At 43.9% G+C, this 27,729-nt stretch overlaps 1 protein-coding gene across 1 annotated transcript in view; it reads right to left on the bottom strand.

The window, feature by feature from the left end:
* TMEM131 (transmembrane protein 131) overlaps positions 1–27,729 on the bottom strand; it is a 1,081,228-nt gene that overhangs the window by 498,824 nt on the left and 554,675 nt on the right. Inside the window, exons 16-17 of the mRNA XM_078658243.1 lie at positions 14,857–14,967; positions 14,624–14,758 (exon numbers count right to left, since the gene is read on the bottom strand). Coding sequence (XP_078514369.1) covers positions 14,624–14,758; positions 14,857–14,967 — 246 coding nt within the window. The remainder of the gene's footprint in view (positions 1–14,623; positions 14,759–14,856; positions 14,968–27,729) is intronic.

Below are 27,729 nucleotides of genomic sequence, written 5' to 3'. Positions count from 1 at the left end.
TGTTTAAATGGAAGGAGCTATATGTTTACACGAGCTCCTCAAGGTTTCACAGAAAGTCCTAGTATTTACAGTCAAGCACTTAAGAGACAACTAGACAATATTCACATGCCAACTGACACTGCCCTGCTCCAGTATGTCGATGATCTATTGATCACAGCCCGTTCTGAACGTGACTGCGAGCGAGCGTCACTAACGGTTCTGTATTTCCTAGCCGAGATGGGGCACAAGGTGTCCCCTTCGAAGCTTCAATTCTGTGTCCAGCAAGTGGTTTACTTAGGACACTTGCTGTCCAAGAGGGGTAGGCAGTTGACACCCGATCGCATCCAGTTGATAGCGAGTCTTCCTCAGCCCAGGACCCAGAAGGAGGTACGTGCCTTTATTGGCCTTACTTCTTATTGTAGACAATGGATTCCTCAGTATGCGTTTCTAGCCAAGCCACTGATACAGTTAACGACACAGGAGGCAGCCGTATCGACTGTCCTCCCTTGGACATCTGAACATACACTTAGTTTCAACGAGTTAAAGAAAGCTTTATGTCAAGCTCCAGTTCTAGCTACACCGAACTACAGTAAGCCTTTTACACTTTTCGTCACTGAACGCGAAGGTACAGCATTATCTGTTCTTACACAAGACCAAGCAGGACAATACAAGCCCTGTGCTTATTTTTCTAGCACATTAGATCCAGTCGCCCAGGCTTTGCCCGCGTGCCTCAAGTCAGTTGCAGCCACAGCACTAGCTATCAGACAAAGTGATTCCATAGTTTTAGGACACTTCCTGACAGTACAAGTTCCACACTCCGTGGAAGTTCTTTTAAATAGAACACAAACACAGCACTTGACAATTGCACGTTTAACGGGTTATGAATTGACACTGTTCCAGCCACACATAGAAATCAGACGCTGCAACGTCCTGAACCCTGCTACACTGTTGCCATCAGCTAGTTCAAATTCTGCCGCACACAATTGTGTGGAAGTAGTCAACATTACGACAAAGCCAAGACAAGACCTGACAGACATTCCGTTACTAGATCCCGACCTGACACTTTATGTGGATGGGTCATGTATGAGAACTAGTACAGGAGATTTAGTTGCCGCGTATGCAGTGACTACTGACACTGAAGTTATTGAGACACACCGCATTGACACTCTGTCCGCTCAAGCAGCAGAGCTAGTTGCTCTGACACAAGCTTGTATACACGCCAAGGAAAAGAAAGTTAATATTTACACAGATTCACGCTACGCATTTGGAGTCGTTCACGACTTTGGAGTGCTCTGGCAGGAGAGAGGTTTCATGACTTCTCATGGAACCAAGATTCAGCATGGTTTCCTTATCCAAGCTCTGTTAGATGCAATACATTTACCGACATCCATTGCTATTATGAAATGCAAAGCACATACGAAAGTCACTGACACTATTTCTCAAGGTAATGATCTAGCAGATCGCACAGCCAAGCTTACAGCACAGACTCCAGACAGTCCAGTTAACATGACACATACTCCAGATCCGACTACATGCATGACAGTTAAGGACCCTACACAAGATGTCATAGATATCCAGTTACATGCTACTCCCGATGAAATCAAGAAATGGTCTGAACAAGGAGGGGTCCAGACAGATCAAGGATGGGTGACGAAGGGAAGAACCACATGGTTTCTCCCCGACTCTATGGTTCAAGTTATCATTAATACCGCACATAGTCCAGCACATTTAGGAGAAAAAGCAATGTTAGACAGTATCCAGAACATTTGGTTCAACAAGCATTTACGAGCTGCAGCCAAGCAGAAAGTCCGTACCTGTATGATATGTTGTCAGTTTAATCCAGGTAAAAGTGTCCCGGTGGAACAAGGGGGATTCCAGCCTCCTGACCACCCTTTTGAGGTCCTCCAGATGGATTATATTCAGATGGAGCGATGTCGAGGTTTCAAGTATGTCCTTATAGTTGTATGCGCTATGTCCAGGTGGACAGAAGCATATCCAGTCCCAGATTACACAGCCGCGACCACTGCCAAGCAGTTGGTTCGTGAGTTTTTCCCTCGATATGGACTCCCTAGAGTCGTATATTCTGATAACGGTCAGCCATTCTCCTCAGAGTTAATGAAGCACGTTTCCCTTTTGCTAGGGTACCAGTGGAAGTTCCATTGTGTACGCCATCCTGAAGCAGCCGGTCTCGTTGAGAGACATAATCAAACCCTGAAAATCCGCATCGCCAAAGTCTGTCAAGAAAAAGGTGTGGACTGGCTAGTAGCTCTGCCAGTTGCTTTGTTTTATATGCGCATGGTCGCACATTCCAGATCAGGTCTGTCCCCGTATGAGGTCGTTTTCGGCCGCCCCCCTAACATGTGGGGTACTCCTAGACCCCGAAGTATTACTGATGTTTCATGTAATATGCTGACAGATTACCTAGCTTCCTTGATGTCTGCCCTCAACTCATGTCGTTCACAGGTTGCCGCCGCATTTCCAGACAATACCGAGGTGGCCCCGCATGAAATCGTTCCAGGTTCAATGGTCCTCGTACGTAACTTCGACAGATCAAGTCCGCTGGAGCCACGTTGGAAGGAGCCCCGTCAGGTCCTCCTCACCACCCGTACAGCCGTGAAATTGGAAGGACGCCGCGGCTGGGTACACCTTTCGCACGTCAAGAAATTCTACGGATTAAAGCCGGTCTCCAAGAACATTTCCCAGGATTTAAAAACTTGTCAAAACATTGTTCCTAAGGACTGTCCCGCAAATGACATTGACACAACCCCTCCCCTGTTAGAGAAAACTCCGCAGCAGGAGTATAAGCAAAAGCTACGGTCTAGTAAAATAAGTCAGCCAGTTTGATTGTCTAAGTCCTCCCCTAGGTGAAACGGTTAGACTGTTTGTGACATGTATAAAATAGACCCCCATAGTGAGAGAGTCAGTCAAAACTCAATCCGATGTATCGTTTTTCTAAGTTTCATATTATTTCTCAGCCTTTTGACTTCCTGCACTAGTTACGCATTTTATCTGTGTTTTCCAGTTCCTCATGTAAATAAGCATTCTAATATTACAGTAGAGCACACGTTTAGTGATCTGCCTCCTCATGAATATTCATACCGCCTCGCTATGCGTAACAATACTTTTATCCGCATGTTGCATTATTCACACCAGACCAGCAATGCCACTAATTGTTGGGTGTGTGGTCGACTCCCCCCTTTCCAGACGTCAAAGGGAGTTCTGCCACTCTTTCCTTATCCTTTTTCACATAATGGTTCGTGTGGAGCATGGTCCACGTTAACGTCATCCTCAACAGATATGTCTTTTCTTAACAGCACATGTTTCCCAGACAAGCATGGTCCCCCCCACAGAACAGGTTTAGATCTAGAAAATGAAGTGTACAATTTAGGTAACTATTCGTCGAATTTCATGGTCCTGAATGTTCAGTCTGATACTACTCCAGACTCACCTGCTATTTCAGTATTACCAGTCAAAGGCGAATTATGTGTCCGAAATAATGGTTCTGTACATGTAGGACATAGTGATTGTACTACTATTGTCAAGTATAGTGACAGTGGGAAATCTATTTTTAAAGCTTCACGTCATTCTTATTTTGTTTGTGGTCAAACTGCATATGTTCGTCTGCCCCTCGATTGGGAGGGAACCTGTTACATTGCCTTCCTACTGCCACCTGTTTTTCTAGCCCCACCTGACTACCATAGGAATTCCTACCTAGTACATACTAGACACAAGAGAAATCTCCCGATTGTCGACTATACTGAAACTGCTGCAGAGCAATTCATTGATATTGATAAAGGTGTTTTCCCTTATTTAGGTACAGTTGTAAATAGTAAGCTAATCCGTAGGTTAACAAGAACCCTTGAAGCTGTAGTAGATGAGACTGCCTCCGCTCTAGGTAACTTAACCGAAGAGCAATCCTTTATGAGAATTGTTGTGCTCCAGAATCGTCTCGTCCTTGACGTCATACTGGCCGATAGGGGCGGGGCCTGTAGACTCATCGGATCCAGTTGCTGCATTTTCATTCCAAATAACGCGCCGTCTGTTTATTCAGCTATAACCAGACTTCATAAAATTGCCCATCTGTTACACCAAGATCCAGGCACCTGGACATGGTCCGGTTGGTTCTGGAATATAATTTCCGCCTGGGGATGGAAAGTCCTGTCCTTTCTAGGTATCGCAGTAGCGATCATATTCAGCTGCTGCCTCTGTATACAATGTGGCCCTGCGATTTGCGGCATTTGTGCTACCTCTTGTATTCCTAGTCCCAAGCCCAATTCTAAATCCCGTTCCAAGAAAATTCGAGACGAGCAAATGATACTGTATGAAATGATAGATGGTATCATGAATATTGATGTTTCTTGATGGAAACGTAGTGACAAGGAGGGAATGTGGAAAAGTAAATTTTGTCATGTTCTATGTCCCTACGTGTCATCCATCATATGTTATGTGTGCATGATTAAATATGCATATGTATTCCCCATGTCCGATTCAAGACGCAATTATAGTTGTGTCCACCTCTGGTATGTCATTTCCCAGTTCTCATGAGTAATATGAATGTCAGGCCTATGTAAAGTTATGTTGCCACGTTTCTCAGTGTGCACGTTATTCTATTATAAAGTCCCCGTTTCTAGGCCTCAAAAGGGCCCGGACACCAGATTCAGCTCATGTCTCCTGAAGCCTCGCTGAGGAGCGATACAGCCCCCACCTGTATCCTCGACCTTTCACTTACTTCCTGCCTCGCAGTGCCCGGTGCAGCTTGGCTCTGCCTCTGAGTCTGCCAAGACTATGTTATGATTCCAGCTATCAGTTTAGTCCTTCTCTGCATTCCCAAGCTACTGAACTGCATCAATAGTTTCCGTCATTGTCTAGCCTATTCGGCCCCATGTTAAGAGAAATACTGTATTTAATGGTCATTTAATATTCTTCATCACGCACTACATGTAGAATAAATGCATGCTCTAGCCTTAGAGTCTGTTAGCTTTTCCCCTCATGACTTCTAGTTTATATCAACATGTTCCCTAAACATTAGATACCAGATAGGGTTTAGGTACATGTCGCTCCGACCCTCCAGACTTTAGTCTCTGCTCCTAGCACAGAGTTCATAGCCCCCAGCTTCTCCTAGTAATACGTCATTGCCAGTTTTGCGCGCACCATTAGGTTAGAGGTCCCGGCTCCTCAGGTAGCCCCCTCCATGGTTTCCGCCCCATTCATGACATATTCCGTTACGTTTGCATCACATGTCTATGTGCACACCCAGTTACACCCTCTTTAGCCCTTATCTTTCGCGACTGTTTCGCGTCACGCCTTCTGCTCCACCCACTGCTACGCCTACTGCAATGTAATGCTATGTGTTTGCGTTATGTATATATGCTCATGTATTGTTATTAAAGGTCAGCGCGCTCATCCCAGACCCGAGCCCCAGCAGCTGCTGGGCCCTGTCATCCTATTCCCATGCAGGTTGTCCTGTTCCTGTCCTTATGCTGTAATAAACCTGCAAAACTCCTACTACCTCGAATTTTGACTCTTATTTATTGAGCTATCTGTTATGATATATGTCTAGTCAAAAATAGGGTATTATTTATTTATTTACCACAAGACCGAAACCTACCTTTTTAACACTTATAAGTCACCCCAAGGTAGTAGGCCCTAAAGACACATAGGTCAGGGTGCATGGTATTCAAAAAGTAGGACATGAATGTATCTTTAATGTTTTACATGCCACTTTTACAAGAATTGCATTTCCCTGCCTAAAGTTTCTGGGGCCTCTCTGTGAGTGGCAAGCTGCATCAGTGCTGTTAATGGCATCCCAGTGGGGAAATGTGTATTGGATCCAGACAGTGGACAAAGGACCTGGGTGTAGAGGGCAATGGGTCACCTTGACAGAATAACTGGGAAGGAGCTGTCCCCTGTCCAGATTACACTTCAAAGGGATCTGACCCAGCACACACAAAGAAACCGGACACCCAGCCTGCCTTGCCATTTGTTTCACTAGTCAGGCTGGAGCCAAACCCATGGAAGAGGAAAGAACAACCAGTTTAGGGGGTAGACAAAGGGTTTGTTCACCACCCACAAGCTGGCACTGGATATAAAAGTAGCATCCTCAGGACTTGAAATCAGAACACTCCTGGACCTGAAGAGATCCAGAAGGACTGCCATGCTGCCTGAAGAAGGAAGACTGGAACTGCTTGTCTTGAGAAAATGACTACATAAGTGACTTCAATGCTCAGTTGGCTGACCTCCAGTTAAAACTACAGGGACACAAAAGCTCAAGAGGACTTTTCGTACATCTGCCCAGTTGATCATGGATGAACCCTGCTGTGGTCTCTATGGTCTGTGGCCCTGCTGTGAGACTCAGTAGCTTCCCAGAGGGGCTTTAGAAGTGTCATCCTGTAGTGGATTGGTACTCAAAGCACTACAATAAGAAGGTAAAATCTTTGACCAGAAGAAAACTAGGTTAGTGTATCTGACCTGCACTTCCTCAGGGTCAGCGTCAAATTACATCTAGGTCCGGTTCTACAAAGGCTATGGACTATTACTGGCACCTTTTTTTTATTTTTTTTAAACAGAGCTCGATTGTCAGAGTACAAAATTAGATAGTGGTCCAACTTAAACAGCCATTTTAACCTTATACTCATTTACTTCTAACATGCTATGAATCAAAAGCAGGTGTAAGATGTTATACCAGAAAGAGTGGGGTCCTTCATCAAGTGCATTCAGAGTCCCCAACCCAAAAGTATTTCTCTCAAATTCAGAAGGACTAAGGTTGAACTACCAAAAAACAACAAGTGATGGACTGAATGTGGATCAATGTCACACACTCCCCCAGTCAAAAGATCTGGGCCCAAATCCATCGTTTTTTTGCACTCCACACCACCCTGGGTCAGATAATGGCTTTATGCAAATCAGCTCTGACCCTGTTGCCCCATGGGAACAGTCCAGTCCGAACTACAACAGCCATATCTTTCCCAGACCGGAATCAAGCATCCGAGGACCGGACCGGTTTCGAGGTAACACCTCTCTTCAGCCCGGCTAGCTTGACTCCAAGTGGTGTGGAGTGCCTGGGACCCACGTCTGGGCATCCCCAGCGCACTTAGGGCGGCAATTGCAAAAAACAACAAGTGATGGACTGAATGTGGATCAATGTCACACACTCCCCCAGTCAAAAGATCTGGGCCCAAATCCATCGTTTTTTTGCACTCCACACCACCCTGGGTCAGATAATGGCTTTATGCAAATCAGCTCTGACCCTGTTGCCCCATGGGAACAGTCCAGTCCGAACTACAACAGCCATATCTTTCCCAGACCGGAATCAAGCATCCGAGGACCGGACCGGTTTCGAGGTAACACCTCTCTTCAGCCCGGCTGATCCACATTCAGTCCATCACTTGTTGTTTTTTGCAATTGCTGCCCTAAGTGCGCTGGGGATGCCCAGACGTGGGTCCCAGGCACTCCACACCACTTGGAGTCAAGCTAGCCGGGCTGAAGAGAGGTGTTACCTCGAAACCGGTCCGGTCCTCGGATGCTTGATTCCGGTCTGGGAAAGATATGGCTGTTGTAGTTCGGACTGGACTGTTCCCATGGGGCAACAGGGTCAGAGCTGATTTGCATAAAGCCATTATCTGACCCAGGGTGGTGTGGAGTGCAAAAAACGATGGATTTGGGCCCAGATCTTTTGACTGGGGGAGTGTGTGACATTGATCCACATTCAGTCCATCACTTGTTTGTTTTTTGCAATTGCCGCCCTAAGTGCGCTGGGGATGCCCAGACATGGGTCCCAGGCACTCCACACCACTTGGAGTCAAGCTAGCCGGGCTGAAGAGAGGTGTTACCTCGAAACCGGTCCGGTCCTCGGATGCTTGATTCCGGTCTGGGAAAGATATGGCTGTTGTAGTTCGGACTGGACTGTTCCCATGGGGCAACAGGGTCAGAGCTGATTTGCATAAAGCCATTATCTGACCCAGGGTGGTGTGGAGTGCAAAAAAACGATGGATTTGGGCCCAGATCTTTTGACTGGGGGAGTGTGTGACATTGATCCACATTCAGTCCATCACTTGTTGTTTTTTGTTAAGGTTGAACTACCAGCAGCATGAAATACAAAAAAAGTAAAGTCTCAGTATCACAAAAATAATGGAATTAACCTACTCAATGCGTCAAAGGAAGGTAGACTGACACGATGGAGAACATACTACTAGGGGCTGTCATAACATGCAGTGTCAATCTCAACGTAACATTTCTTTAAAGAGCCACATCCTATTTTTCCCGTAGGCTGAATGAGGTGCAGCAGCCCCGTGGGACTGCCTCCAGAATGTATGGCCCTTGCCATTCTGTTAGTCAGGTCTCTGGTAAAGAGGAAATTTTGAAATCATGCAAATTAAGTAAATCACAATTGTAATACGTACTGAACCCCTAACAGGCAAGTGATTAAGCGAGCAGTAGGTACTAAATTGTATTTTTTTTTAAAATGTTGGTCCTCATCTCACCCTTTAAGCCTCTGCGGGTCTTATAAAGCCGGTTTCACGAACTGAGGGCCTCTCGGCTTACCGCACTCACTTGGGTCGCCCGATCCATCCCTTTTGTACGGGACTTGGTGTAAGCATAGGGCCGGCTAAATTAATCGTAAGCTGCGCCCCATGCTCATAAAAGGATGCCAGATGTTAAATGACTTATCCTCTACACTTTCATATTCTAGCCGGGCCATAACAAATGAGGCCTTAAGCCAGTCCTCTCTTCTTGGTGGGAGGGGATCTTTCCATTTTTTACAAATCTCTCTCCTCTCCAACAAGACCAAATATAATAAGAGACCTCTATGCAACTGTGGGGCTGTCCGTCCATCACCACCCCCTTTTGTACCGCTTTTGGCCGCCATAAGTGTGGCAGGGTATGCTCAGACGTGAGACCCTTGCTCACTTTGCCACTGGATTCAAGCAAGCCGGGCTGAAGACGGCTGGAATGCCAGAAACCGGTCCTGGGAAGCTTGTTTCCGGTCCAGGGAAGACATGGCTTGGCATTTCGGGCTGCACTGTTCCCATGAGGCACAGGGTCAGACTGATTTGCATATGGCCATGTCTGAACTGGGGTGGCAGAGTGGGCTAAAGAACGGTGATGGATTAAACCCAGATCTTTTGACTGGGTGTGAGTGTTTGATTGATTCAGATGCTCCGTCCATCATCACCCCCTTTTGTACCGTGTCTGGCAAAAAAGGGCATCATTTCCAAATAAAACTAGGGGAAGATTAACATCAATCCTGGATTTAAAAATGTCTCTAAGTCAGTCACCCAAAACTTTCCAATATGATTCCAATTCTGGACACTCAAAAAAGACATGAAGGTCATTAGCTAGAAGTGTATGACATCTTGGACATTTAGGAGGAGGTGCTGGAGCGAAATTTGCTATCTTTACAGGGGTATAATAGAGTCTGTTAATGACGAAGAAATTATTCTTTTTCAGACAGGCAGGTTTTATATACTTATATAGTTGTCTTTAATGATGGCTCGAAAAGGGACTATTAAGGGTGCCAAGGGAGTTTGATTCCACGTCGCCTCTAAGGAAGGAATCTCTAGATCTTCAGCTTCTAATAGGGGGTGGTACCATATTGAGATTTCTTTCTTTATTGGGAGGGCAGATTGACACAGCCTCTCAATCACCCCATTTCCTCTTACTTCCTCCCTTTCTGCATCATATCATGACACTAACTGTAGATATTTAAATCTAGATAGTCCTGTGCCTATCTTAGCTCTCAAGTATTCCCAGGGGAGAACTCCCTCGGAGTCCACGAGCTCAAACCAGGTGTTAATACCTGCCCTCTCTATTGGCACCGCCAGACTGTCTCAGGCACTCCGGAGTTCCGGACGTTTCCCCAGATGGGAGCGAGGTCCGAATAGTAACCTATCCCCCAACTGAGTCTCGCCCTGTGCCACAACTCCAGAGCTGCCCTCAGAACCTTCAGGCGTACCTGCTTAAAAAATCTTGGGGACCCAAACTTATACAGAAAGGCCTCACCTCCTCTGCCTCCTTCGACTCTCACCATCTCCCCCAGCAACCTACCCCAGGCTGACTCATCTGGTTTCGCAAGTAGCATCCGTATGCTCCTAAACTGGAACGCTACTGCATATAAACCTATATCCGGAAGGGCCATCCCGCCTTTGATGAGTCTCCGTCTAAGTTTCTTCCAAGCCAGTCGGACCTCTTTGTCCCCCCCACACGAAGCTCCCGATTTTGCTCTGTACCTTGCTAATGCTCTTTTTCGGGAAGGTTACAGGTATAGTGGTAAATAGATATGAAAGCTCAGGGAGAATGACCATCTTTGCCTGATTGATTTTCCCGTAAATGGTTAAGGGAAGATTTCTCCATCTACTAAAAAGACGCTCTACTTCTTTGGTCACTCTATTTAGATGAATCTGGGGATTTTTTTCCAGGTCTTTCACAATATAAATCCCTAGAGATCTAAACTCTGTACTAACTGATCCCCTCCACTGATCCAGATTCCAACACATTACCTCCGTTTTTAATCTGTTGACAGTATAGCCTGACATAGACCCAAATTCAGCCATTAACTCCTCAATCCGAGGGATGGCCGCCTCTGGGTCGCTTGTATATAATATCAGGTCATCCACGTAGAGAGCTGATTTAGAGCTATATTGTTCTGACCTATAGGGGCAAATTGATTCATTTAACCTTATAGCTTGCGCCAAGGGTTCTATATATATGTTAAATAAAAGGGGCGAAATCGGACACCCCTGCCTGGTTCCTCGCTGGATGTTAATATTTGATGTTAATAGACCATTTAAGAGAATCCGCGCCGAGGCTCCCTGATAACAATTTCATACGGTTTGGATAAAAATGTGACCAAAACCCATTACCTACAAAACCTCCCAGAGGTACACCCAGCAGACTCTGTTGAACTCCTTGGCCGCGTCCAAAGCAACTACGGCCAAGGGATCCGATCTCTGAGTGGCTAGATCTATATTGCCTATTAACAATTGTGTCTGCTCCTGGATGTACCTTCCAGCCACAAAACCCTTTTGCTCTGTATGTATCAGCTTGGGGACCAGTTTTGCCAATCTCCCTGCCAATATGCCCATAAAGATCTTATAATCGGCATTTAGCAGGGAGATTGGACGATAAGAATCTGCCCGTGAAGGATCCTTGCCTGGCTTTAAAATCAAAACGATTGTTGCCGCCTTCTATGAATTGGGAACTCTGACAGCAAGATAATAGACTGTTAAAAATAGTACCCAGTACGGGAGACAGCTCTTCTGTGAGATGCTTATATATTTCACTTGGGAGTGAGTCAAAACCAGCAGCTTTTTTATTCTCAGATTTTTTAATCTGCTCTTTAATTTCCTCCAATGTGAAAGTGGCATCTAGGCTGTTCCTGCTCTCCTCCTACAAGGAGAGCAGCAATTTATTACTCAGCCACGAGCGAATGGAACGCGGGGATGGAGCCAAATCCTCTTTATAGAGGACCGAAAAAAGAGAAAGAAGGCAGGTTTGCATATCCTCATTTCTGCTTCATGTCTCTCCAATACCATTAATGAACAATTTGTTAATATCATTCCTGGTACGGTCAACTCTGGCTTTCCATGCCAGTAAGGCTCCTGCTTTCTCCCCATACTCAAAATTCTGCATATTTCTAGCGTTCCAATGCGCTCTACACCTTGCATTCAATGTCCCTCTATACTCCTGTCTTGCCTCGTCCAAGTCTTGCAGGACTTGCGAAAGATGTTCCGAGTCCCCGTTCTTTAGGCCATTTCTCTCCTTCTCCAGCTGACTTATTCTCTCCTCAATATTTTTTAGCACCCCAGCCTCTGCCCTATTCTTGGAGCATATGATGCCATGTAGCCTCCCCCTTAGGCTTGCCTTGTAAGCTAAGATCCATAGTTGAGGGTTCCATATTCAAAGAAAAAAAAAATAAAAAGAGAAAGACTTCATAGTCTCGATCACTTCTGGGTCGGAAAGCATGGCCCTATTTAGCGTCCATCTTGACTAACTGCGACCCTTTATTCTGATACGTACACTGCAATAGTGCATTGGTATAACTGAAATCCCCTCTATATCATTATAAATGTGTCTATCTGTAAAAACAATCAATCCTAGAGGAGTGACCATGTTTCTTACTATAGAACCTGAAGCCTGTTGCTCACCCTTCAGAGCTCTCCATGCATCCATCAGATCTAAATCTTGAATCATGTTTAATAATGCATGACGAATCTTTGGAGCGCCTGCATAGTAACTCAAATAAGACCCATCTTTTGAAGGATCCAACAGGACATTAAAATCCCACCCAATATATAAGGAGGTGACTCCAGTGTCAGTATTGATTGCAATTTAAGTATATAAGTCGGAGTGTCTACATTGGGGCCGTAGACCGAAGCACAAACTACATCCCTATTGTTTATTGTGATTTGAGCCACTAACCACCTCCCAGAGGGATCTGATTGTGATTTTTTGATGGAGCGTAGGGCTCCTTGTTTAACCAGGATTGCCACGCCCCTACTGTGAGACGTCTGTTGCGACACACTAAAACATTTTATCCAAGGGACTTTGGAAAAGATTAAACAACTTTCTATAAAACTCAAGTGTGTCTCTTGCAGTAAACAACGCAGAGGACAGTTCCAGATCTTTAAGGAATAGCCTTTGCCTCCGGGGACACCTCAACCCATTCACGTTCCAAGAGATAAAGATGGTCCTTCTATCCCTTAGGCATTGGTTTCCTACCATTTCCCCAATCTACCTGTATGACCTGCGTGGCTGTCACCCCTACTTGGTAGAATACATTACGAACTAAGGTGAGATGAGAGTGTTTTTCATTTTTTACCCAATGCTCCCCACCCGTGTGCCTCCCCTCACCCCTACCCCAAACCCCCTGTGCCCCCTCTTCCCATGAGGAACCCTCCCTTTCAATAAGCAAAGCCTATTCGGCTCCTCCCCCCCCCTGAGATGCCAAAACCTATATTGATTGAGTTCCTGCCAGTTCCAGTGAAATCAAGAACTTTTTCCTATCACTTACCTCCCCCCTACTTCTTCGCCCCTCGCTCCTCCTTAATCTTTGTGATGAGGGCGCCCGCTCCCTTGCCTGATTTTACCTGGTGCATGTGATTGTACCACAGCACACGAAGTAGTGCTGGGAACTTCAACTGTGCCTTGGCTCCCATACTGTTCAGCTCCTCCAACCTTTTCCCCAACTCCCACTGTCTAGTTGCGGTTACATGAGAGATATCTGATCTGATTTGGAAGGAGAAGGGATTATAGCTATTGAATGAGATGGAGCCTTCTTTTAGGGCAGAGGACAGGATCTGCTCTTTGACTGAATATGTTAAAAAATTAACCAAAATCTTCCTTGGGTTTTGCTTAGCAGGGTTCCTTCTGAAGGGGTCACGATGCACCCTTTGGATTTCATGCTCTAGATCCACTTCTTGCGGTCCTTTCAAGACAGTTCCTTTTAACAGAGAAATTACAAACCCCTTAATATCGGACCCCTCCAGGGCTTCAGGAACATTTAAAAGCCTTAGGTTATTCAGCTGTGAATGATTTTCTAGGCGCTCAGGTCCTCTTTCAGTTCTCTATTCTGAGCGGATAGTTCAGCTACTTCCGCTTCGGTAGACCTCATAGAGTCCTTCATCTTCGGGATTTCTTTCTCCATAGCCTCGGTTCTTAATGTAACCTTGTCCAATCTTTTTGTTAATATTTCACAAAAGGCTTGAATTGCTGCCTGGTTGGCCTCCCTGGTTAGGAACCTACTCATCATCTCTGCTTGATTATTCTCAGACACTGTGAATCTGGAAGCTATTTCATCCTTCATTGCCAAAAGGATATTCACCAGGGAGAGTGACGGTGTTTCAGGTTTTCTTGCTATATCTGCTGCACCATTATTGGTAATACCACTGACCTCTACAGCTCCTTGTTGCTCAAAATTACAAGTGCCAAATGACTCCATAGAGGAACTTTCAGGATCGTTGCTTTCCAAAACTGAATATTCATTCGACAAACTTACTGCTGGATGTATCGTTAACGGGGCTATATCCACTTGCTGATCCTTCGCCCCTTTGTTCACTGAACTTATGGTGCTGGCAGTGTTGGAGACCCCCTTGATTATATTTTCTACAGCAGTAGGTATTTAATGAGGAATTGCGGTTTAACCTACGTGTACTGACCATGACCGATTTCACACAGAATGCACCAGGATTACTTCCTTTATATTTTCAAGTTCACCTAAACTTTCCAAGCCAACTACAATGTAATACTATCCTAAGCTGCAGATTTTGGGAGGAAATTTCTGAGAGGGAAGTGGGTGATGTGAAAAGTCATGCATGGTAGTTACCGGATATATCATTGCAGCAATATCTAAGACAAAAAAGCTAATCGAAAAAATGGGGTTGTGGATGACTATAGATCAGGGTGTCAATACTCTAAACACCTAACACCAGATTTGGGATCAGGAATAGGATTTAGAAATAAGCCTTTCAGACACACATGGAGTTTAATAAGGGTCTTTTAACACAACCTCATAGCATCATCATTTTGCTGCTGGACTGAACGCGGTTCCTTAAGAAAAAGGCAGTTAATGACAAATCATAGAAAGGTTATTTTTCGGGTTAGTTAAAATAAATACAATAAACACATTTAATGTAACTTTTTCACTTACTGAAGTTTGGTCTGATACCGCAGACTTTTCTATCTCTGGAAGATTTGCGATAATCGTAGTTCTGTTGCCTTTCTCAGTTGTTAGGAGCTCTATTGCTAGTCCATCTCCTAAAATATGCCAGCCTTTTAGTGCCAACTAAAAAGAATAACATAACTCAGTACCAACATTTATAATGAAAAAATAAATTTTAAGCTGAACACAAGTACATACAAAATAAACAGATATTCACTCACCTCAATTGGATTACTGTTAATGATTGCAATTAGAATATAGCTGGCTTCTTTAGCACTCAGGATGCCAAAGTCTATATAGCGCTCCTCCAGTTTTGGGGGCAGTATAAAGTACTAGAAAAATGAAAAACGTACTGAAAACATTAGAACACCTTCAATCTGATTTTGAAGTCCTAATTATACAGTACAAACTATAATTTTAGAAGTGCTATTAAACAAATTCCCATATCCAATTACAATAAATGAAAATTAAATTATACAAATCCCACACAGTTTTATATTCTCACACATACCCTTGAGGCTATATCTGAGCACTTGGAAATAATCCAAAATTGTGAAATAAAGTTTAACATGGGGAGAGTTTTTTCACATACGTAACTTTGCTCAATCTTTTAAAGGAAGTAAGTTAGACTCGAGTGTTCTGGCGAAGATAATCATGGTGGGTACTGGATAAAGCATGCAATAGAGAAAACATCTGGAATCTGAACCCACAGTGTTACTCGTCACTGTGTTGCTTGTTTCAGTTCTCAGCCTGTTCAAAATTGCAGTTTCAGATGTTACTTAGCAGTAGGAAATTAGGTGTGCTAAAACACTGCGATTAAGAGAGTTCTGTAGGACTGTGCCATTTACTCCTATGGACTTGAACCGATTTATGAAAATCTTCTCTGTTAAAGAGCATATGTAAAATGGATAAATGGTCACCACAGAATGACTTTTGATTGAAACATCGGAGAAATATTGTTTAACGATTTCCGCAAAAGTATATGGAGATCTATGAATACTTTTTAGACTGTGGCATTTAAACAGTACAAAGAATGATTATTTTCCATGAGCTATATTTAAAATATGCACAACAGAGAACATATAATTAACCGAGATGCATTTTAAAACTGTGATTAGGAGAAGTATGCTAAGGGTAGGATAATCAGAAGAATACTAAATGATTTTAGTTATTCTATGGAGTAGAAATATAGTAGAAATTCTATGGTTTTGCATAATAGCTCATATTTTGTGTCTTATGTGTTCTAATTTAGAGTTTGGAAGACACTATCTGCAAAATAACCCATGCTGTTTGGGGAAACTGAATATTGGGGCTTCAGAAAGTCAAAATAAGTCACAAAGCCATGTGCCCTCGCCTCCTCTCAAGGCCCATAATATGACAAGTCTTTAAGCCAAGGGGCAGCTAGTTAGGTTATCAAAAAGGTCCTGTCTTGATAGATCTCAGGGCAGTTGGAACTCATGTTGTATGGGTACCATATTGGTCCCAATGTGTTCGTTTTCACCAAGTTTATTCGGATGGCAGTGACAGGATACCACGGTCCTCACAGGGAAGTAGACGCCACTATGCCTACGCGTTTCTGGAGATTCCTTAATCATGGCATGGCGTGAGGTGAAGAGGGGAATGGTGCACTTTGATTTTGCAGTGATTTAAATTAGCTAAGTCCAACCCCATTGGGCGTGTCCTCGCTAAGCACTCTGGTCGTTGTAGTAAATATACCTTTTCATAGTGAATGCCATCTCCTCATCACCGTTTTTACCGTTCCGTCGGGTCGCTGCTAAAACCAAGGCACACTGTCACTCATATTGCGCCACTCCAAACAGGTACATTGTACTGTGTGCGTGCCCAATGACCAGGGTAGAATACAGTGGGGAACATTATAATAGCGAAGAGTATAGTGGTGTACATTACAATGGCATACAGTCCAACTGTGTCGAGCAGAGTGGAGTAACATAGTGGATTTGCGTGGAATGTAGTGGGGCATACTGTAGTGTTATAACCTGGAGTAGCACACTGTAAATTGAGTACAGTGGAGTGGCGTACAGTGAACAGTTAGATAGTGGAGTGGCATGAACTTGAGTGTATAAAGTAATGGAAATGTAGCGTTAAAGTGTGTAAAAAGATGTCAATGTTTTCTCTCCAAAATATATATTGTACTACACAAATCTAGTGAGTTTCCCAAAAAGTGCTTACACTCAATAAATTACTTTACTGTGCATATCGTGAAATCCATCATTTGGATTTTGTAAAAATTTGCCCAGGATTAGATATTATGATGCGCAGATATTTAGCTTGGGTAGTGCAGGTAAGTGCTATTTGATACGTTTTCATTTATTTAAAAATGTGTGAGATCTGTTTGTGCGGTATGTTGGCAAAATATTGGTGTATTTCAGTGTAATTTCAGAGTACATAGTGATGCCAAATCATTAGCTGATTGGCTCTACAAAAGTTAAAAGCAGGCATGATGTTTTTAGGTCCACTTTGCCCATATTCTGCGTTACCCTTCGAATATAGGTATTTGTTTTGGGACTTTTGCCCTACCTATTAACCCTTTACTAAAACGGCAATAGGTTTTGCAAAATAGTTATGTTTCTTTATATTTTTTCTATTAATAGGGAATAGTGAGGGACTACCGCAGTACCGCAACATTATTTTGTAAGGTTACCACTTTTATTTCTAAACTTCTCTATATTTTTGTAGCACTGTATTGGGAATGGCGTTTTTTTCTTTTAAGTAGCACAGTAATTAATTTTTAGTACTTAACAAGCTACTCTGTATACTTGTTTTAAGCATATTTAAATATGTTCAAATATATAAATACTTTATAAAATATATCGTCTTATGGTGAATATCGAAATTTTCAACATTCAAAACAAAAAAGTGATACCCCGATTGTACTGCAGTACTCCAGATTTTTTTAATTGATATGTAGGTGTATATATATATTATACACACACAAACCTATAAATATTTTTCCATACTTATTACCACTTTAATAGGTATTGGAAAAATACCAAAGCTAATACATAACTACATTACAAGGTGTACCGCAGCACACAGGGAAACGGTAGCTGAAAACTACATGGATGCCTTTAACTTTTGTTAAGGCAGACATTAGCCAATCAGTTAACGACTTGTCATTGCAATATACCTCAGTAGAAGTGCGATATACCTGCTGCCATTCACTTCTATACAAATGCAAATGGCCATATAAGAGCATGCACTTGTTTATTATTGAACACAGAAGGAATAGTGCAATAGCAGTGTTACAGCACTCTCTTGGCAAATTTGGAATTTCTTAAACTAAGCCTGTGTGCACATGGACTATGTAGAACTCTTCGTCACCCTCGCCATCCAAGAATACACTGTTCTGCTTTTTGAAGATATACAATTGTTGCCAATCTCTTTTTTTTTTTTTTGCACTACCACTCAGTTCACGTGGGAGCACCACAGACACTATCTAAGAGGAAGTAAGGGGCTTAGAGCACAGGAGAACCAAAGTTTAATACTGAATATTTGTATCAAGTGACAGATCGGAGTTTCACCACTATTAGTTAACACTCGGCCGTTGGCACTGCAGAGGGCATTGCCAGAGACCGTACTCACGGAAATGGGTGTTCCTTTGTAGGATAAAAGTACAGCTCTCACAGCAGTGCTGGCTAGGACTTTGTTGCCTACCTGTAACATTGGTTTACAGCTTGTAAGTGGTTGCTGACTCGCATGGTGTACATACTCCTGCCATCTAGTGGCTGGATAAGACACAGTTGTCAAGGTTTTTCAAGATAACAGATGGAATGTCTGCTGCAGTAAGGGTCGACCCAGAATCGAACCCAATCCCACTCCTTAAGACTGCTTTGCCAATTCATTGCCTCATAATCAGTGTATTTCATCTTATGTGCCTGTGCTGACAGGGAGTCTGGGTTGGACGCCTGTGAACCTATAGCCAATAATAAGATCAAAACTAGTGTTACCGGTGTACAAGTTACTTACCTTTGGTAACAATGTATCTGGTAGAGACGATTCTAGCCGCAGATTCCTTAACGTAGAATTATCCTCAGGCGTGAGACTGGATCCGGAAAATTTTGCCACAGCATCTCGGCGCACCGGGGGGGGGCGGTTCCACGTGACTCCGCCCTGAAGTTGTCCGTGGGCTTGATGTCAGCGAGGTCACATAAGCCCCACTTATGCCCTAAATAATGTTCCAGGGTGACCGCTAATGGGGGGGAGGGCGTAGGGGGGCACCTTGCTGCCCTCTTCCGGTCTGCAATATTCCAGGTTGACCTCGACCACCAGCTGCCCTCTGCCGGGTATCCTCAGGAAGGCATTCTGTAATCTGAGACAGCATGACCCCTGAGTGCGGTACCACTGGCCGTGGAGGTGCACACCTTGGTTCCCTCTGCATCCGCCCTCTCTCTGGAGAACCCATGGTCAGAGGAGTGTAACAGCCCGTAGCAACGATGATGTAGGGGACCCTTTCGTTGGTCTGCACCATGGGGAGAGAAGAGCATAAAAGTAGATGGGTGGTTTGGGGGTCCTTTATCATTTGTTCCCCCTAGGAGAGCCTGGTCCTATGGTAGCTGAACCGTGCTACTTGCGGTAAGACAGATCATAAGGTGCTGTGGAACCAGGCGCCAGAAGGGCTTCAATGAGACACCAGCCCAAGGCCCTCTACTCTTGATGACGTCACTTCCTGTCAAAGTTCTGTAGGGCAGGGCCTCCCCTGAAGGTGGTGGAATGCTTTCACTAACCACCCATGCTGTAGCGCTTCAACTACCAAGGGGGTCAGCATCTTCGAAGCAGTCAATAAGGAGCAGCCTCTTTTGTCGCCTCTCTCACCAGATTCCTCTTGTGAATACAACTAAGAACACCTATGGGCGCAGAAGGCTGTACTAACACTGAAGCCAAAGTACTAAGCGCGAACAGCAGAGATATCAGCGTCATCACGGTTGACTGAAACGTCCAGCATTCTCCACGATCCCGCCAGTGCACACACACAACAGGCACATAGCAGATCCAGGGCGCAGGAGCGCAGATCAGGCGTGGATTAGGGGGAATGAAAATTGCTTGTCCCCACTTTCAACTGACTGGACGAAGTCGACACGAGCCCCCTATTCAAGTTCGCTTAATACAAGTTTTATGGTGATGGTTTCAGTCGAGACAGCAGCCACTGGTCAACAGTGGAGATATCAAATGTAGACTTCATTAGCTTTTACTAAGGAAGCCATGCCGTCAGTGCTAGTTCCATAGGGTATACCTAAGGGAACACGGCAGGGATAGGGCATAACTAACACGCAGGAAATTCAAGTTAGTAAATCTGCTCCTCGGCTCATAAAATCTTCTCCGACCCAGGAGGTGCGGATCTGCTTGTACACCTCATAGTCAAAGAGGAATAATTTATTTTTAGTATTATGTCCAACTTTTCCATTAACTCATTAACATGCTCCAGTTTGGATATATCCTCTTTGCTCAAGGAATATTTACACACTTTCAGCTCCACAGAATGATCAATGCAGGTATAGAGCATGACCACATCCATGTTAATCAATTGACAGCGTTCCTGCCACTGAATATTTTGTAAATGATATAAGTAATACTTGGTTTCTCGTAGATATGAATTCACCTGTTTGACTTTTTCTGCTAAAAACACGTCTAAAAAAGGAGAAGTTTTCTCAAAGAGAGAACCCATACTCGAAACAATCTGTCTACCCGGTGACTCCTTTGCATTTTTGTGCACCTTTAGGAAGTAAATAGTTGGCATTATTAGAAATTCAACTTGCTTCTTCATCATGTAACAGGCCCGAATCCTTCCAATTGCCAAGTTTGTCCCAATATATCTCTGTTAGATGTTTTAACAGATTATTGATAACTTTCCTGTAATATGCTTGGTCATTTAAATGTCTATAAGCTTCGTTCATATAGTTAATTTTGGATTGTGTATATATGTATATATGTGACAGTGAGCAAGGGCGTCCGCGCCCGAAATGCGTCTGTTTGATGATCCCTGCACCCTGCACTTTAATGACAAAATAAAGAAGTAATTTGTCAAGCCTGACTCCGGACGAATATTGTTGTTTGCGCGCTGTGAATAGTGGCAGAGGCGCTGCTACATTACCAGTTGGAGAATAATATATATATATATATATATATATATATATATATATATATATATATATATATAATATATATATATCACTGCTCCAACAACACCAACCTTCCGCACTACTAAGCGGGTGCCTGCTTGACGGGGGTGTGCCCGTCACAAGTATAACGCTCAACAAATCCTTCAGGATTCCTCCTGTCACAGATTGGCAGCACTCTCGGGGGATAGTTTCTCGAGAATATTTATTCGAAAAACTCCGGCACACAAAGATGCGTTTCGGCGTTAGCCTTCATCAATTTGTATCACAGTTCGCGCCACGGCCACACGTATAATTTATGCATCACATGATGTTTACCATGGTCATAGAAAGAGGACTTTCTAAATTCATTCTTATATTTCAACACCCCTCCATATTGCAGTGTCTACTAAACTCTAAGAGACGCGATAAATATCGCAACACTTCATCGTCTCCTAGAATTACAATGGAATGACAAGCAGTATAAACCAATCATTACACACATCTAGCCCTAGATGGGCATTTCCTGCGTACATATTCATTATATGTTATTCACGCTAAAGCCCTGGATGGGCTCTCTGTATTATATTACAGTCTGCTTGTTAATTCCATACCTTTGTCATCCTATTTCAGTTCCATGTCGTAAAACATCATGTCAATAAATATATATACATATTACGGAAAGAATCAAACCATGCAAAAAGAAAGAGAACACGTGCATCAATTTCATATACATACTTGGACATTAACCTAGATGAACGGCCAGTTCTTCATGAACATTCAGGCCATTCGGCATCTTACTTTGTAAGTCGATGATATACCGTGATTCTAACCTCCTTAATTTTAGAAGTCTGTCACCCCCTCTTACACTTGCAGGGACACTATCTAAGCACATGTACATTATCAGATCCCTATTACGCCCATGTGTTTTTTCAAAGTGTCTAGCGACAGGATAAGTCACATCTGCATTGTTGATCGCTCGCATGTGTTCTAATATGCGGATCTTTACTGGATGGGTGGTGCTCCCAACATATCTCAGCCCGCAAGGGCATATCAAACAGTATATCGCGTACGGTGTTGTACAGGTTAAGAATTTTTGTATTTTTCTAGGTACTGTCAAACCGGGGATTTTATAAGATAAAGTGTGTTTACTGAATTTGCACGCTTTGCAGCAGCCGCACGGACAAAAACCCATTTAATTGTTTCAAAGATGGTTGTTTGGTCTGGGATTCATGACGGCTATGAACTCGTCTGTACGAATTCAAAGTTCTTTTGGGGACAGAAGGAAAGTCCCAGTTTAAGAATAGACTCTTCTTCCACAGTTAGTTTATTGGGTGTCAGATTGATTAACGTCAAATTGTCCTCTTCACTCAATTTTTCTTCTTGTAGAAATTCTTGCTGTGGGTCACGGGTGGCGAGCCTACGATGTTTCTTGCTCCAGCCCCCCCACCCCGCCTCGTCTTCCTCTTCCCGCCCTTCTTTCTGGAGGTTTCCCCCTCCCTCCCTCCAGCTGCTGTTTGCGCATCACTTTGAATTCCTCGTGAAAAGGTGACACACCCGTTTCTCCATCTTCACTTGACACCTCATCTCCCGTTACAGAAGATTCTGATGTCTCTGGTACCGTTATTGGGGGTCCAGGTGTCTTTTTCTTTAACTCCTTTCTGGGGTTGTCATATTTTCTTGAGAAGGTCAATACCCTTCCCATGCTGTAATCTCTCTCGTCCCTTTCAAATTTCTCTTCCTTCCGTTGTTTGATTTTTTCCTCATATTTCTTTAATCGTTTTTTCATAGATTCACGTTTCTCTTCCAATTTCACCTGGTCTTCCTCCTTAGATAAATCATGCTCCAGATCTTTAATTTAAGCCAGAGCCTTTTCACGGTCACTCCAGGCAAAACGCACTAAAATTGTTAGGCTACCTTTACATGACTGGGCTATGTGTTCTGCCCATGCATCCAATAGTAGGGGGTCAGGATTCTCATAGGCCGGTATCGTATAGATCCTAAGGCCTCTCGGTACCCGATTAACCTCGATATAGTTCTGCAACGAGGTTGCCTCCCACCATTTTCTAATCACTCCCTCGTAGAGACGTTCTAGGGCCATTAACATGGAATTTAAATCCGTTGCGTCTCCTCCTGCTCCCCCGTGCTCTGCTTTTTGTGTTCCAAAGCAGAGCAGGAGGAGACATATATATATATATATATATATATATATATAAATATATATATATATATATATATATATATATATCCTACTGGCAGTCACCAGTAGGTAGTTATAGTTAGGACCTATTTTCCATAGGAAAGCCACAACATTCTATTCGCAATAACTTTAGCGCCGGTTGACGAATCTTCGTGAAATTTTCAATTCTCGTGGGGCGCTCCGGTCGGGGTGATTCGGCAACCGGGGGCCGAGAAAAAAGGGGGGATCCCAAAACGTGTTTTCCCTATGACATTTCCCATAGCAGCTCTCTGGCGCATACTGGAGGTACCTGGTGGGCTAGTTGGCCCCACGGACCCTCAGGATTGAAGAGGAATTAATTCCCCAACTTAAAACGCGCCACAGGTCAGGTTTGCAGACATGTCAGCTCAGGCTCCGCCCCCTTCCTTCACCATTGTGCAAACGCGACCCCTGGCGAGTTGTAAATTGGGGAATTAATTCCCCTTCAATACTGAGGGTCCCTGAGGGCCAACTAACTCACCAGGTACCTCCAGTATGCGCCAGGGAGAGGTGTTCAGAGGCCACGCCACATTTTACACCTCTCTGCAACGCAGCTCTATGGTGCTTACTGGAGGTACCTAGTGGGATACTTTCACTCTAGGAAACCTCAGGATTCAAGGGGACTTCATTTCCCAACTTAAAAAGGCCACAGGGCGCGTTTACACAGTGTTGAAGGGAGGGGACGGGGCCTGAGGTGATGTGTGCAAACACGCCTTGTGGTGCATTTTAAGTTGGGGAAATAATTCTCCTTCAATCGTGAGGGCCCTGGGGGCTAACTAGCCTGCCAGGTGCTTCCAGTAAGCGCCACTGCGCTGCATTGCAGAGAGGTGGTCCAGGCTGTGCCCCTTTTTATACCACTCTGCAACGTAGCTCTGTGGAGCCTACTGAAGGTACCCAGTGGCCTAGTTGGAGCATAGGGACCCTCAGCATTCAAGGGGACTTCCCAAATTAAAACAGCCACAGGGCGTGTTTAAACAGTGGTGAAGGGAGGTGGGCGGGGCCCGAGATGACGAGTGCAAATATGACCTGTGGCATGTTTTAAGTTGGGGAAATAATTCCCCTTCAATACTGAGGGCCCCTGGGGGCCAACTAGCCCACCAGGTGCTTCCAGTAAGCGCCACTGTGCTGCGTTGCAGAGAGGTGGTCCAGGACGTGTCCCTTTTTACACCTCTATGCAACGGCGCTTACTGGAAGTACCTAGTGGGCTAGTTTGATGCTAGGAACCCTCAGGATTCAAGGGGACTTAATCTCCCAACTTAAAATGGCCACAGGGTGCGTTTACACAGTGGTGAGGTGAGGGGAGGGGGCCTGCGGTAACGTGTGCAAACACGCCCGGTGGCGCATTTAAAGTTGGGGAAATAATTCCCCTTCAAGCCAGAGTGCCCCGGGGGCCGACTCGCCCACCAGGTGCTTCCAGTAAGCGCCACTGCGCTGCGTTGCAGACAGGTGGTCCAGGCCGTGACCCTTTTTACACCTCTCTGCAACACAGCTCTGTGGCGCTAACTGGAGATACCTGGTGGGTTAGTTGTACCCAAGGGACACTCAGGATTCAAGGGGACTTTATCCACCAAATTAAAACGGCCACAGGGCGTGTTTGCACATGTCAGCTCAGCCCCCCACTCCCTTCACCAGTGTGGAAACGCGCCCTGTGGCCCGTTTTAAGAGGTAGTTTTAATCCCCCTGCCCTATTATGTACTTGGGTCTTACAGAGGAGGCCATGGTAATCACAGGGGTACCCCAACGCATAGTGTTCCCTAGTGTATGTAGGTGTTTTATCTGTATTCCAAGTGTCTTTTAGCATAGCACTGGCTCTAGGACTGGTTAGTCAGAGTCAGTTACCACCAGTACCCATCTGAAAAAGTTAAGGGTACAGGATGCTTTTGCAACAAGGCCTCTTTTTGCTCCTCTGTTTGTTCTTTCTGCAGGGCTTCCTTCTTCCTCCACTTTTCTTCGTCTTTGAGGACTTCTGTTGCTTCTTTCTGCATTTCTTTTGTTACTTTGTGTGTTTTTTCTTCATTCTTCACGTCGTACCTCTGTAGGCATTGGTAGAAACTAGCATTTAAAAAACCTTTGAAATTCCCTGAAAAAACCATAGGTTTCAGGCACTTTATAGTTAGGAATTAGCATTTAAAGAACCTTTGTAATTCACTGAAAAGAACATAGGTTTCAGGCACGTTATAGTTAGGAATTAGCATTTAAAGAACCTTTGAAATTCACTGAAAAGAACATAGGTTTCAGGCACGTTATAGTTAGGAATTAGCATTTAAAAAACCTTAGAAATTCACCAAAAAAAACATAGGTTTCAGGGGCGTTCTAGTTAGTTGGACATTTTGCACATATAAAACCATTGAAATGTCTCCGTTATAGTTAGTTCAGCTACCTATAACTCGCACGCCCGCAATGCACTGCTGATGACGTCACATATTACATCACTCATGACATGGTCAGTGACATCACTCATGACATCATCCAGTGAATATGTGTTTTTCTGAAAATTAAATATGTTTTATATATGCATTTCTCAAGGTCGATGGAAGAATAAATGGGTATTTAAGTGTCTAAATGGATGATTATCTTTTAATTGATTGTATAACTGACTAAGTGTATCTTAGTGAATACATGGGTTAGCGAGTAATGTTCAAATATATACCTTTCTGTATCAGTCTCACTTTGTGTATAAGTGTCTGCATGGGTTGGTGAGTAGCTACATGAGTAGCTACATGAGCCCGTGATGAAGGAGTAGAATCACTCCGAAACGCGTAGGACATTGTGTCTGAAATAAATCTGCACCTGAGAATAGTGGCCACGGCTCCTGTGTAATTCTTTTCCGCGATCGAAGGGGAGAATACGCCGGTTCAGCGTGTTATTATATATATATATATATATATATATATATATATATATATATATATATATAATACTGAAAACACTAGAGGTTACAGGGACGTTATAGTTCGGCTCAGATGTCACACATACAAAACCACTGAAATTCAGCAGTAATACTTACCTGAGCTAACTATAACTTACTACCCTAAAATGCACTGCTTATGACCTCACATATTACATCACTCAGGACATGGTCAGTGACACCTAAATGGTTTCAGGAGGGGGCCGCATAGCCCCCCCATCTGTCTAAAGGGACTACCCAGAGAGGTGGAAGAACCCAGGGACGGATACGGCCTCCTTCCCTTGAACTGATATTTTTGGCCCAGGGAGTTGGTGGTCCCCGGGGCCCCACAAGGGGAGGTCCAAAGGCCCTCACGCTTATTTCGATAAAGCACCCAGGAAGTGGTGGTCCCTGGGGCTTAAGAGCCACAGGAGGGGGTCTGCATGCATTCCCCTTCCTATTTTAAAGCATGCCTCTGGTACCTGGCCCACCCGGGGGCTTAAATAAAAACAAGCAGGGAGATAGCATTTTTTTTGGGCCACAAATTTGTGAATATTCAAGATTTTGGTGCAAAATTGATTTTACAAAAATCAATGTTTGCCCTGGCGAGGTCCCTGGGGGACCCTAGTACCAAGACTAGGAAGGTCAGGGTATTACTAACCAGCCCCTTTTTCTTTATTTTGTAAGGTTTTTTGTTTTTGGGACTCGGCTGAGGCTGTGTCCCAAGATAGCTGCCAATACTTCCTGGTTAAGGTTTTGGCAGCCAATCAGATCTCTGCAAGAGATCGTCAATATTCATGGAGGCATCGTGACCCTAACACATATGGATTTTTTTTAATATCTCTAAAACTACTTAACAGATTTACCCCAAATAACAAAGCGTGCTTTCAGGACAGTGAGCTACCTTTCTGCCAAATTTGGAGTAATTCCATCCAGCCATTCGGGCTGTAGTCTTGTTCAGAATCCCTATGGGAAATAACACAGGAAATACACTCTCTTTGCCCCATCCCCTTTTTCTTCGGCCCCACTTGCCGGATTTCCCGGAAGCTTTCCATGCACACAAGACCCTAGAGGACACTTTGAGAAAATGTCATGAAGATTTATCAATTGGTGCCAAAGATATAGCCAAGTCAAAAAACATTTTAACCATCAAAAAACTCATCAAGGAATCAACACCTAAAAGGATTTTTGATAACATTACCCGAAACGCTCTCCATCTCCTTCAACAGAGAATGGATGTCATTATAAAACCGGCAGACAATTGTGGTGCAGTGGTTGCCATGAAAGTAAGTGGTTATATTGAGTAGGTAATGACTCAACTTATGGATACCATCTCTTACAAACCTTTAGAAACAGATCACACAGAAGACTTGAACAAAGAAATTAAGAACATGGTTGTAAGGTACAGGAGCTTAAACCTCAATGATAAAACAGCAGGTATACTGTTTCATCCCAAACCAAGACCTAGGAGGTTTTATATGCTTCCCAAAATACACAAAATGAACAATCCTGGCCTTCCCATAATCTCTGGCAATGACACAGCCACTGAGAGACTATCTATTTGTCGACTTGCACCTCCAGCCCATTGTAAAGGAACTTGCATAATTTGTTAAAGATACCAGTCACTTCCTTCAGATTATTGAAAAATTAAACCAAACCCACATATTTTATGATGATGCTCTTCTGGCTCCATTTGATGTTACATCATTATACACCAATATACCATATGAGGATGGGATTATGGCATTATGTAATGAAATGAAAAATTATATTTATATAGCGCGTACATACCCAGAGGCCTCGCAGCGCTTCGACTGATTGTTGTGGCGAGGGCATGGGTAGTTAACACGCTTTAACAAACAGGTGGGTTTTTAGC

This window comes from Lissotriton helveticus, chromosome 8 (assembly GCF_964261635.1).
Source record: "Lissotriton helveticus chromosome 8, aLisHel1.1, whole genome shotgun sequence".
NCBI classification, from domain to species: Eukaryota; Metazoa; Chordata; class Amphibia; order Caudata; family Salamandridae; genus Lissotriton; species Lissotriton helveticus.
This window is presented reverse-complemented; position numbering and strand designations above follow the sequence as displayed.